The sequence below is a fragment of the Aegilops tauschii genome, chromosome 5 (assembly GCF_002575655.3).
Source record: "Aegilops tauschii subsp. strangulata cultivar AL8/78 chromosome 5, Aet v6.0, whole genome shotgun sequence".
Lineage (NCBI taxonomy): Eukaryota > Viridiplantae > Streptophyta > Magnoliopsida > Poales > Poaceae > Aegilops > Aegilops tauschii.
The window spans coordinates 504,274,594-504,288,335 of NC_053039.3; the positions used below are offsets into that span (position 1 = coordinate 504,274,594).

At 47.1% G+C, this 13,742-nt stretch overlaps 1 protein-coding gene and 1 pseudogene across 2 annotated transcripts; one reads left to right on the top strand and one right to left on the bottom strand.

Annotated features, from left to right (window-relative positions):
- Positions 1-623: 623 nt before the first annotated feature.
- On the top strand, positions 624-1,910 carry LOC109732565 (uncharacterized). Of its 2 annotated transcripts, none has more exons than XM_040390995.2 (2): positions 624-882; positions 991-1,910. In XM_040390995.2, exons 1-2 carry the CDS (start codon positions 639-641, stop codon positions 1,746-1,748), a joined length of 1,002 nt encoding a protein of 333 aa, XP_040246929.1. In that variant the 5' UTR covers positions 624-638; the 3' UTR covers positions 1,749-1,910. The 2 variants fall into 2 exon arrangements, with proteins under 2 accessions (XP_040246929.1, XP_020147329.2); XM_020291740.3 differs by having other exon boundaries at positions 624-843.
- Positions 1,911-5,110: 3,200 nt separating this feature from the next.
- Positions 5,111-7,602, bottom strand: LOC109732545 (uncharacterized; annotated as a pseudogene).
- Positions 7,603-13,742: the final 6,140 nt, after the last annotated feature.

Genomic DNA, 13,742 nt, shown 5'->3' on the forward strand with positions numbered 1-13,742 from the left:
TAATCTTGTCGTGGCCCTATAATTTGAGTTGGCAATGTCAACAAAGAAGAAGAAAATTCCATGATAAAAATGTCATCTCTTAATATAAAAATGCATCTATTAATAATAAAAAAATGCCATCCCTTAATAAATAACAAATGCCATCTCTTAATAGTAATAATAAAATGACATATCTTAATAATAATGCCATTTACACAGGACAAAAATATTTAAAATGCGATGTGACATAGTTTGAATATTTATAAACTGCCATGTTAATTTTTTTCTAGAAAAATTGCCATCTACTCCTATATAGTAGTCTAAAAAGGAGAGACTGGGATTTGATCGCAGGTCTCATAGAGAGCTGCAGCGCTAGGCAATGCAGTGGTTGTAGTGTTTTGAATGGTAAAGCGTTCGATGGCTTTTATCTGACTGCAAACTAGTTTAAAAGTCTGACGTGACTCCGATCCTGTGCCGATATTCATTCAGACGAATCCGACGCGACAGAGCATGTGCGCCGAGATTGGCCCTCTGGGGAACGTTCGACAGCTACTATTTCCCTTTTTTTAGGCTATATATATTTCCGTTTATTTAACAGTGGGAAGAGGGTTTCTTCTTAGGGTGGGCCTTTAGATGGTGTGAAACTGGAACGGGCCTCGATGGGCTGTTGCAGGCCTACCAAGGGACGCCACAGCGTCTGCATTTTGGGCTTCCACCCAACCCAATCCGGTGGTAGCGCCCACCAAAGAGAACCCAATCCACCCCTCACAAAAGAAAAAACAACCCAATCGGGACCATTCTTGGCGAGGAGAAGGTGGAGAAGAAAGCAGATCGGCGGCGCCGGCGGCGGCCGTGGCCGCACTGGTACTTGCCTTCTTCTTCTTTCCGATTCCGTTGTAAATAGTACGTATGAGATGAGTCCGGGCTGATCCCAAAGTCGATTTCATTCTGGAATCTGAATTCGGTTTGTACCCACCTACCTATTTGAATCTTTGGCCAATTCCTGTGCAGATCGACTCGGACTGCGGGTGTGGTCTTCCGCCCGAGCACCCATAAACATGGGTCCGGAGGCGCCTGAGCTTCAACCAAACCCCGTCGATCCCGCTGGACGCCTTGTGCCAGAGCACAGCTCGATGGCGATCGCCGATGTCAACATGGGTCTACAGGCGCCTGAACTTTTGTCATATCACATCAATCGCGCACGACCCTTCTATGATGAAAAGTGGAAAAGTATGAATGTGGGGAAGAAGAAGACGAAGAAGAAGATTTTCCGGGTTCCGCAGCATGAGCTGGATGACATACTGTCCTATCAGGTGCCGGCTTGGCCGAAAGTGGATAAACGCTATCCTTCGGCCGCCATAGAGATGGAAAAAATGAAGGAATACTTTTTGGCCGGGCGGGAGAAGATGAGGCGAGAGTATGAGGCCCATGGCTATGCTACTTTTGAAGCAGAGGTCACCGATGATGAGAAGGAGGAAGACGCAGCAGCGACTACTCCTCATGAGGAGAAGGATGACAATGCAGCAGCGACATCTTTTCATGACAAGAATGACGATGCAGCAGCGACTCATATTCACGAGGAGAAGGATGATGTGCCAGCGACATCTTTTCACGACAAGAATGATGATGCAGCAGCGACTCCTACTCATGAGGAGAAGGATTATGCAGCAGAGACATCTTCTCCTTGGATTATTCCACGAGGAAGAGGCCGGAGAAGATTTCGCCCGGGTGTCGTGAAGCAAGCGAGTGGTGTTAAGAAAATAACTTAGATGTATTACTAGTTGTTTTCGTTGTTAGTTTTCGCTGTTGGATTAGTTGGTTCCAGTTTATGGGACTGTATTGTGTCATCTTTATTTATAATTTCTTGTGTAAAACCTACAGCTGATAATTCAAAAGTGAGTACTGAGTAGTATATTCAGTCAAGCATCAAATGTAGGTTATCTTCACATTAGTTCTGGTTTCTAAAATACAAAAAATTCAGTTCAAATGGAGATGTGCAGTGAAATTTATTTTTTTCTAAGGAACATAGATGGTCCAGGTTCAGCTATTATCAAGCTATAGGTGTGTGCTTTGGTATTTCTCTAAACGGAAAGCACATGGGTTTAGTCATTAAGTGAAATTGATAATTTCTGTTATGATATACTTATGGTCGCCGCATTTTGCCTATACGCTGAAAACAAAGTGGTGGGATATTTTTGCGGTATAAACTTGAAATGAAAGGATATAATTCTACCATGTGGAGATTGCTGGATTAGGGATCTGCATCCTGGGCTAATATAACTTTACACGTGTTAGTTTGCAATTTATTTATCTTGATAGTGGCTAATATAATGCACTGATATCAAACAGTCTTTTGTTGTGCTGTTTGATCTGATATCTTCCCTCAGTTAGGCAGTTATACTGAAGTGGATCAATGTGGGGTTTTTGGTTCCTAGTTTAGTTGAGATGTTTAAACAGTGATTTTTTTTCTTTCAAATAAATTTGATGCGGTGTGATATGTGTCTCTTAATTTCCATTTATATCATGCCTGCAATCAAATCAGCAGGTTAGAATTTTGTATCTTTCAGCTTACCCTTTGGATAATAGTGAGTACCGAGTAGTATATTCAGTCAAGCATCAAATGTAGGTTATCTTCGCATAAGTTCTGGTTTCTAAAATACAGAAATTTCAGTTCAAATGGAGATGTGCAGTAAAATTTATTTTCTAAGAAACATAGATGGTCCAGAGAAAGAATGACAACTAATAACTACTAGTAAAGTAACATTGCATAGGATGTGCAATACAAATTATTTAGTATGACGTCGGAAAATTCTGAATTGCACAATATTTTCTTTAATATAGGGTTGTTGTATTTGCTTGAATTGCAAAATGATCTTGAACATTGCATTGCTTAAATTTATCAGTATCCATAGCAGATCCTCCCTGTCTCTGTTGATGTTCCTCAAGTACCTCCCCAAGCAAATCCTCATTAGATCGTGCATTACCAACAGCCTGGCTGGTGTCAGGCAAGCCTTCTCCATCAAGTAGAGGGTCATCATCCACTACCAAGGATAATAAGTACAGTGATCTATCAATCTCCACTAACCTATTGAGTGGTATCTTGGCAGGGTCTCGAACAGCAATTTGCAGTTTAACTTCTGCTCATAGAAATTCCTAAAGATGCCATGCCAGTCAACATTAACTGAAGTCCCCAGAACAGACGCCACCTGAGCCATAGTCTTCCAAGTCATTTTGTTTACAGGTATCCCAGCAGCAGTAACCAAGTATCCTGCGGTTCATCATAATGTTCACACTCCCCATTCCAAGCCAGGAAAGAAAGAGAGGCCCCCTTCTTCTTAAGATTGATGGAAGGCGGCTCAACCAATTCCTTTGTTTTACGAGGAAATGTTTCTCAGACAGCTGTCTCATCTGCCAAGGCCAATCAGTCTTCCAAATAGCTGAAAAATCCTGCTTAAGTTCCTGCATGGCAATCTCACCTTCCTCGATCGCATCAGTACAAATGTTAGCCAGGTTTAACCACTTATGGCCTTGTGATCCCCAGATTCAACATGGAAGAAACCCAGCCCAGCATTTGAACTCCCAAGGTAGGCTTATACCATTCAGAACACACATCCATAATATGATGCCCAGCCTTATGACAGATGAAACAACGCTTAGGAGTGGAGCAAGTACCCACATAGTGTGCTGGCTCGCCAGAGTTATAACAAATAACATCACAAAGCTTAGGATTATAAATTCACAATTGACCACCACTTCCTCCTTCCTCTCTCTAGCAGATTCAGCAGTCTTCTCTGAACCCCCACTGGTTGTCTTGCTCTGCCGGTCCTTGCTAGTTCCGACAGGTTTGGGATTTTTCTTCTGTTGCTGAGTAGCTACATGCACTTGAGAGTTTTGCTGAAATGAACTAGACTGGCCCTCCCCAAAACCAGACTGGAAATACTGACCAGGAGCCCCTTGGAGCTGCCCCTGCGGGCCCTGGATACATTACTGAGGCTGTGGGGGGCAGAATTGCGGAGGCCACTGCCCCGTAGGAGGGTGCGGAGGGTTTTGCCACGGCTGCTGTTGCTGCATTCCCTGGGCAGCAAATTGCATAGGTGGAGGGAAATTGACTTGGAAATGAGATGGATGCTGAATCGGCAGCACTGGTGAATATGTTGGAGGGCTTGGGGCCAGAACCTTGGTAAAAGAAATCGAAACGGAGTGAACCTTGGTAATTTTATGGTCAATTTGGTGGGCGAGAAGGCATGCTATACATGAAAATGAGTTCAACTCCCTACTGCCAACACATGCGTTCATCAGGAGGTATATCTCTGAGCTGAATCGGCCAACAATGCTCAGGGTCGCTGGTGTTCCATGTGGATGGAGGATTAGACAGAGAGCTGAGGACAGGGCAGCCGCTGTGGTGTGCAGAAATGAGGAATGAAAGTTTATAGCTGCATCAGCTCTGGCGACGATTGGCATGACTCATCCAGCAGTTTTGGAGGCACGGGCTGCCCTGTCCTCAGCTCTGGCGAGCCCCGGACCTGGGCGCGCTTAAGATCAGGGTCATCTCGGACTGCCTGGAGGTTGTGAACAACACATGCTTTAGTGTAATTTTCTACCTCTCTTTCTGGAGGTAGACATGTTTTGTGGGGGGATATGGATGGAATTCCAAGACATGAGGTGATCCAGGACTTTTCCTCTTTGCAAGGCGTGAAGCAAAGCAGGCTGCACATTGTTGTGCAAGAGAGGCTCTGTTGATGTAATTCCTGGGTTCCTGACTAGGGTGGTCCAGTCAGATTGTAATCCTGGCATATCTAGTGCCTGTTCGGCAGCCCTCCGCGGAGTGGAGCGCGCGGAGCGGCCTTTTATCAGCTCCGCAGATTAAAGCTGGATTGCCACTCCGCTCCGGCGCACGCGCCCCTAATATAGAAAGAGTGGATTTCTGTCAAGAAAATTAGCAAGGGGGCTGTGTGAATTTATTAAATGCCATTTCAGATTCCATAATAAACATTAAAAAAGGTATACCATTCAGTTTAGACGTGCAGAGAACCAATAATATGTATGGGATCAAATTGCAAAACGCATAAAATTCAAAAGATATTTTTTGAGCTGTAATAAAATTCAAAAGAGTGGAAAGCCATAGTGAAGATTTTTCTCAGCCACATCAAATTTCCCAGGAAAACTTGGTTTCACCAGATTCAGAAAAATGATGAGAACATATACATGCTTTCTAACCTCCAACAGAGTATTATGGACATGCATCTACTTAACTCTGGACAAAACTTCTTAGGAGAAACACCCGGCCCAACGTATCTGAGAGGAAACACAAGCACATCAAGACATCTTGTGAGTGGGCACAAACAGATCCTGAGAGTCAACAACACATAGATCAGGCTCCACAGCACCACTCCGCCTTCTTGCGCGATTCATACTCCTCTTCCATTTCTTCATCGCTCATCTCCAAATTCACATATTTGCAACCTTCCATAGACTCCTTGCATACAAGTAGCTGAGAACATATAAAATAAATAAGCGTAAGAAACAATCGTATTGTGTACTGAAAATATCGAGTTTTTGTAGTCTGTTTCATTGTTTAATTAATCTATGCATAACGTATATGAAAAATAACTGTGAAATGGAATGATGACAGACAGTGCTATGCTAGTGACCGAGTTATTAGAGCGGCAAGGGAACCAGCCAAACACCCATTTGAACTCCATGGTATATTATGAGGTTTTCGCAAGGTTTCAAAGAGAGGACAAATCTTGTTTACAATGAGTCAACAAATAGGATGAAATAAATAATGATTATAACATATTATGGACAAATATATGCAAAAGGTGACAGGTGCCAGGTGGAATAATAAGAGAGGTACCATCGACCAGGATAGTGAATGGTTGAAGAAGGCAAAAATAGCAAGTTATTTCATGTATTCACATCTCATCATAACTATCATTGCTGCAGGCTGCAGCCACTATTTCTTTTCCAGTATTAATGTTCCCTTGTTCTTTGATATTCCAGGCCATGACACGTTCCTAAAGAAAGGAATTCAATCTTAAGGTGATGTGCAAAGACATCATGAGCGATGGAAGTGATCATTGTCGTCCAGCAACCAGGAGAGTTGCCACAATCGAGCACACATAACACAAAATGCAGGAGCCCAACTGATGATCTTAAGGCAACTCATACGATAAATTTTAATCTTGGGGACAACAAAGATGATGAGATCAAAGTATCTGACTCTCCTATTAACCCAAAATGCAGGAGCCCAACAATGCTCACAGATGGAAATGCCAAAACCTCAAGACTTTGAACTCGTGCAAGATCAGCTAACCAATTTGGCTCAGAGAACTCAGTCAAGTTTCAAGTCTTACACCAAGAAAGAAGAAAAAACCTAGTCAGTGATATGATGTTTTTGCCGGTTCAATGTGGTGGATCGTTTGATAGCGATGAGCATTTCATTGTTACGAACTTGTTTGTGAAAGGAGAGCAACGCATGGCAGTTACTCACAGGGTTAGCTGTAGGTGGCGGTAAGAGAGCTGCTGTAGTAACGCTGGTGGCGAGAGGAAGAGGACGAGCATATACACGTGGACCCAAGAGCTGCACAGAAGAGATCAATTTATTGGTTGCACGGAACAAATCATTCAGACTCTGGATGGGCAGGTGAGGAGATGTGTGAAGCTCACCATGGCGCTGTAGTCGCAGGGCTCGGGGGTCGCGGTCGATGGCGCCGTGGGCGGCAGGACGAGGGCGGGCGCAGGGGCCGTGTGTGAGGGCGCAGAGGCCAGCGGGAGGTGAGCGCGCTCATGGGTCATGTACCAGGACGCTGGGGCCATGTACCAGGGCACCCAGTCCGGCGGGGGGATGTCGGGTGCAGGGGCGGCGGGCGAGGGCGCCGAGGCGGGCGGGCTCAGGGACCGAGTGCGAGCGCGCTGGCGTACGCGGGGGGAGGTCGGGCGCAGGGGTCGCGGTCGAGGGCGCCGTGGTAAGCGGGAGGAGGCCGAGCGCAGGGGGCGCGGAGGTAGGCGGGATGAGGACGGGCGCAGGGGCCGCGGCCGAGGACGCCGAGGCCGGCGGGAGGAGGCCGGACGCAGAGGGCGCGGGCGCGGGCGCCGAGGCTGGCGGTAGGCGCGCGCGCGGAGGGCCGTGGCCACGCGGCGGCTGGCGAACGCCCCCGCCGCCGTGGTCCTTCCGGGAGGCGACCACTCGCGGGCGGGCGGGCGGGCGGGGCGGCTTGGCCATCTCCATAACCCTAGCCGGTGGTGGGGATCGGGGGGAGGGGAATTGGGAGGTGGGGACGGATGGGTTTATCCGGGGGCCCACCTGTCAAACACCCAACGCGCCCCTCTCCGGGCCCTCTGTCAGCCCCAGGCCTCCCATCCGTGGCTGCGTTGCCGCACGGAGTGAGACCTCCCATGTCTCAAGGCATTGGGGTTAAATCAACTGAGACAGCCGCGCGGGCGGGGGTGCGCGGCGCGCAGAGGTCCAGCTTGAGGGGGAAGCTCTCTTGGGATGGATGGCTCCCATGGCTGAGGCTTCGAGGGGACGAGAGGAGGAAGAAGAAGAAGAAGAAGCAGTAAAGAGAGGACGAGCTGAGCTGAAAAGGACCGGAGTGGTGCCTACTGGCCAGGGTGCGACCGAGTGGCCTGCCCCTGTGCTGCATAGACATTAGACAAGGTCACTGTCGAATCCTCGACTATTTAATGGCTTCTCTGTCTTGGTTGAATGTTTATGGCAATATATTTACTGCCACGGCTTGCGAGATCGTTTTATAATTTGAAGCGTTAATCCAGCGTATTGACTGTTCATAAATATAAGTATTTTGAGAGATTCCATTACAAACTAGGAGCAGTACATATGGATGTATATACTCCCTCCATCCATATATATATATAGAGGGTCTAATGTGTTTTTCAAAATTGACTTTGACTATTCATAAGATTAAGAGTATATGAGTTGTATAATGTGAAAATTAAACCATTGGAAGCTCCTTTCACGTCCGATTTTGACGGTATGCTTTGTGTACCTTGCATATCATATATTATTGTTCTAACATGTGGTCAAAGTTAACCTCAAAAAATGCATTAGGCCCTATATAGATAGATAGAGGGAGTAGACATATTTTAGAGCGTAGATTCACTCATTTTGCTCCGTATATAGTCCATAGCGAAAACTTTAAAAAGATTTGTATTTAGAAACGGGGGGAGTACTAATTTCGCTTGAGTTAGGATCCCACATTTACTTACTTGTAATGCAAGCTTAGAGCAACTCTAGCAAATTCGTCGTATCATCGATCATCATTCACCACTTCAATTGGATATAGAGTCGGTGACGTCCAAACTCCGAGTAATCAGACTCGTAGTATCAACGATCGTCACCCACCACTCATATTCATATGGATATAGAGCCGGCGACGCAAACTCAGTCACTACCTTGGCTTTCAAATCCTTTATTTTTATTCGGTTTTTTTCACCATCGTCCATTTTGTATGGGCAATTTAAGCTTAAATTAGATGTATCAGGTAAATAACTTTATATGAATTATAATCTTTGCAAAAATCAGCCGCTTTATATATAATTAATGATTTTAAATGCCCGTTTAGTGGCATTGCTATCTAGTATTGCCACTACCTACACTAGTGGTGGTCGACGACTAGAGTCGATGCCTCTAGTCGTCCTCCTCCGACGACGACAACCACAAGAGATCTATAAAGTATGTGTAGGCACGGGACTCACGAGCGGCCACTACAAGCTGCTACTACTCCTCCTTGACGAGGGAATGATAGCCATGGACGCCCCTTAGACCATCAACGACTCAACCACTATACACGCCAAGCAAACACGTGACCAAGTGAATGCTAACTCAAATTTATCTTATTCCCTTGAAAGTGTGGTCGTTTTTTCATCATCTTCTTGTTGGATGAACTCAAATACAATATCGAAAAAGGCCAACAACTTTTCCGTTTGTGTAGAAATAATGTTTTATGTCGAAGAAACAAAGTTAGGAGTTCACGAAGAAATAAGTTTTCCGCTGAAGAAACTATGATCCGACCTCTGGTGAAACAGTGTTTAATCAGGACCAACTACCCACACATTACCTGAGAATTCCAGAATCTACCTCATTAAGAGCATCTCCAGCCGCGCCCCCAAGAGCCACCCAGGCGTTTTTCTAGCGCCGGCGGGCGAAAATCGGCCCAGTCGCGCCCCCGTGAGTCCGCTTTTCGCCGGGTTGGGCCGAAATAACAACCGACGCACCCGAGCCGAACCCGGCGCGCTGGGGGCGCCAGCACAAGCGAAAACGGGCAAGGGGCCGCTCTGTCGGCGAGATGAGCGCCTTTTCCTGCCGTTTCTTCCCGCTTTCCCCCCGGCTTCCCTCTCATTCGCTCCATTCCTCCCGCCAATCTCCCTCCTCCTCCCCCTCAGCCGGCCGCCATGCCGCCGAAGAAGTACGTGCTCCCCCGCGCTGTGACGGCTTCGACCGCCGCCGTCGCCCAGCCGAAGCAGAGGGAGCCGAGGGCGCTGTCGTCCAAGCCACCGGGCATGTCCAACGCCGACTAGAGCGCGGAAGTTCAGCATCGGGAGGCTGTCACCACCGACCGGCGGAATAGGGCCAACGCCAAGAAGGCCCGGGACAGCGCGGCGCCCGCGGCTGCGGCGGATCAAGCGGAGCGCTCGGCCGAACAAGTCGAGGCGGCCCGCGTGGGGATGATGAATCCACCCGGCGGCCACGCCCAGTACGCGCCCTGGAGCCAGCAGAGTGTCGGTTCACCGGCTGGCTTCTCGTCATCGCCGCAACCCTGGGGATGCACGCCTTCGCCGGGCTACGCCGACGGGGACGCGCACGGTGGGTTCAACCCCAACATCACCTTCACCATGGTCACCCCGCCCGGCGCACGCCCTCGCCCGCCTTCGCCGGCGTGCAGTACCCGCCATACAACTACTCACCGCCGGCCTACGCGTCCTCCCCGACGCCGCGTTTCCGCCGTGGCGCGCTGCCCTTCTCACAAGCGTCCACGTCACACCTCGGTGAAAGAACATGCGGTGCCCCCATGTTTGGTTTTGGTAATTAATGACAATCTCTATGGACTAATGGTTGCCTTGAGTTATATTTGAAGGATTTGTCCATAGGCATTTCTTGAAGCCCATGTGTTGGTTTCAAGGAGTTTATGTGGTGACCAAGGTGTTATTAAAGAATTATCCAAAGATTGGTCATGTGAGAGTTGAGCTTATTGCAAGCATGTCTTGAAGAAGAAGATTGTGTGATCATTCATGTTTACCTTCAAGACATCATCCAAATGAAGATAGTTGGAAAGAGTCAAGGTTGATCAAGACTAAGTCAAGAGTGAATCAAGTTGATCAAAACACAAAGCGTATAAGATGTACCGAGGGATCAAGGGTATGGTAAGCATTGTCTATTACGCTTTGTGCACTAACCCATGGTATTCGTGAGAGTTCTTTGTGGGGTTAGGTTGCGGTGTGCAAGTTCAAGTGGAGCAACACGAAGAGATCAAATGCTTGAAGCTTGCCGTCCATTGTGGTGAAAATGGACTTGTGAAGATGTGCGGAAGAGTGGCTCACCCATAGTGGAGTATGGGGGAGCAATCAACTAGTCTTCATCGAGCCAATGCAATCAAGAAAGGTGGTCCAACTTGAGGGAGTCAAGATCGTCATCATCTAGCTCAAGTGGACCATGTGCAAGGCAAAGGTTTTTCCTTGATAGGTTTTCTATTTTATCGGTCTCATGGTAGTAGTTGGGAGACTGGGTTATAGGATCGATTGTCGTACTATCAAGGGGGCTCTCGGTGAGTAGCTTGATCGTATTGTTCGTAGAAAGCTCAAACCATTGCATCCTTGCATCATCTTTCTTGGTTCGTGTTTGGTGTTTCTCTTTGTGAGTTTTAGAGCTTGTGGTCTTCTTCTCGACAAGATCGAGTTCATTGAAAATGGAGTTCATGTGCATCTTCTATGATGTTTTCGATGTTGGAGGTTATGCCGGTTTTTCTCTGTTGGAGGTTTCTCTCCTCTATTTGTTAGGCATACCTCCCCTGCCACTTCTTACTATAATCAGCCGCTATTGGATGCTACTCGTCGTCTTCTATCCAACAAGCTTGAGTTTGCTCAATTCGGAGCTCATATGAAGAAGTTATGGCAGTTCTGGTTTTCTCCCTGCGGTAGTACCGCGGTCGGTAGCGGTAGTACCGCTTGTAGCGTCAAGCGGTAGTACCGCTCCAGTACCGCTCTACTACCGCCTCGATTTTGTCTTGCATTTCTCGTGTAGGGTTTCACGGTAGTTGAGCGGTAGTACAGCTTATAAGCGGTACTACCTCTCCCCTCGAGCGGTAGTACCTCTTATAAGCGGTACTACCTCTCCCCTCGAGCGGTAGTACCTCTTATAAGCGGTACTACCTCTCCCCACGAGCGGTAGTACCTCTCCTAAGCGGTACTACCTCTACCCTCGAGCGGTAGTACCACTTATAAGCGGTACTACCTCTCCCCGAGCGGTACTACCTCTCTAGCAGAACTTCAACTCGCGTTTTTCTCCCTCGTTGGGCTGTTTTGACCGTGCTAAGCGGTAGTACCGCTCCTCCAGCGGTAGTACCGCTCGTGGAGCGGTAGTACCACTCGTGTGCGGGCTGACCACATAACGGTTGGATTCGGGAGGCCCTATAAAAGGGGGTCTTCTTCCCCAATGAACCTTATCTCTTGAGCTCGTGTTCTTCCCCCATTGTTGACCTTCTTCGAGCTTGCTCTCTCTCAATCCCTCCATGGATTCTTGCTAGTTTTGGGGGGAAAAGAGAGAGGAGATCTAGATCCACATTTCCACCAATCACTTTCTCCTCTAGGTGAGGGGAACCCCTTGGATCTAGATCTTGGAGTTCTTGGTGGTCTCCTTCTTGTTCTTCCTCTCTTTTCCCTCCCTAGCATTAGTTGCTTTGGTGGGATTTGAGAGAGAAGGAATTGGGCACTCCGTGTGCCCTTGCCATTGCATTTGGTGCATCAGTTTGAGTTCTCCACGGTGATACGTGGAAGTTACAAGTTGAGAAGCTTATTACTCTTGGGTGCTTGGTACCCTTGAGCTTGTTCCTCTTGGGTGCTTGGGCGCTCTAGACGGTTGAGGTCACCGCGGAGCCATATTCCATTGTGGTGAAGCTTCGTGGTGTCGTTGGGAGCCTCCAATTAAGTTGTGGAGGTAGCCCCAACCTTGGTGGTGTTCGGAGCTCAATCATTGTGGTGTAAAGCTTCGAGAAAGCGTCGGGGTCTCCAATTAGGTTGTGGAGATCGCCCCGAGCAATTTGTACGGGTTCGGTGACCGCTCCCAAGGGTTGCCATTTGTACGGGTTCGGTGACCGCCCTCAAGGGTCCCTTAGTGAAATCACGGCATCTTGCATTGTGCGAGGGCGTGAGGAGATTACGGTGGCCCTAGTGGCTTGTTGGGGAGCATTGTGCCTCCACACCGCTCCAAACAGAGATTAGCATCCGCAAGGGTGTGAACTTCGGGATAAATCGTCGTCTCCGCGTGCCTCGGTTATCTCTTACCTGAGCCCTTTACTTGTGCACTTTACTTTGTGATAGCCATATTGTTTCTTGTCATATATCTTGCTATCACCTAGTTGTTTATCTCGCTTAGCATAAGTTGTTGGTGCACATAGGTGAGCCTAGTTGTTGTAGATTTTGTGCTTGACAAATTAACCGCTAGGTTTATTCCGCATTTGTTCAAGCCTAAACCATAATTATTTTAAAGCGCCTATTCACCCCCCCTCTAGGCGACATCCACGATCTTTCAATTGGTATCAGAGCCTCGTCTCTCTTTATAGGGCTTAACCGCCTAGAGAGTAAGGATGTCGACTAGGGGTTTAGGATTCTCTGACACTCTTAGTTTCGATGGCACAAATTTTGATGTTTGGGTAATTCACATGCTTAATCTCTTTAGGGTCATGGACCCAAATTTAGAGCGAATTGTAGATATGGGTTTTTCTCCTCCAAAGGATCCCCAAAGATTATCTTTAGAGGATGAGAAAAACTCTTATCTCAATGCTCAAGCTCCTAATGTGCTTTTTGACGCTTTGAGCAATGTAGTTATATTTCAACTCATGCCGTTTCGGGATGCTCATGAGTTGTGGACAAAGCTTCAAGATAAATATGGCGTGTCCAAGATTTGTGGGGATGATTGTCCTCCCTCCACCTCCGGTTGTATAGTCTTCTCAACTTCTTCTACTTCCCTACATGTGGTTTGCCACGAGGTAATGATATGGTGAGTAGTGGTGTTCATTGCAATGATTATAGTGAGCTTATTATTGATGATCCTTCATCACTTTATTATTGTAATGCTTCATCTTTGGACTTTAACAATTCGAGCACTCTAAATGTTTCACATGCTTGTGTTGATAGTCCTTGCATATCATGTAGAAATTGCTTGACCAAAACTCATGATGATATGCTCTTTATGTCTCGTTGCCATGATAAAAATGCATGTATTTCCTCGAATTGTTGCACTAACAATGTATGGGAAATTCAACACCCCATGGAACAAGATGTGGCCTTGAATGGTGCTTCGAGGGGTCCAACATCATCATCTATTGCGTTTTGCCTTATGGCTAAGGCTTCAAAGGTATCTCCCACTTTGAATCCCAATATATCTTGTGATGATAGTGATGATGACAAGAATGATGATGATGTTGATAATGATGAAGAGAACGATAATGTTGCCTCCTTAAAAATTAAGGGGGAAATGATTTTTAAAGCTCTTCATAAGAATAAAATTGCTCGTTCCAACTTCATGG

Coding starts and splice junctions, on each gene's coding strand:
- LOC109732565 (XM_040390995.2), top strand. CDS start 639: ATGGGCTGTTGCAGGCCTACCAAGGGACGCCACAGCGTCTGCATTTTG. Junction 883..990: donor TTCCGATTCCGTTGTAAATA/GTACGTATGAGA, acceptor ATTCCTGTGCAG/ATCGACTCGGACTGCGGGTG.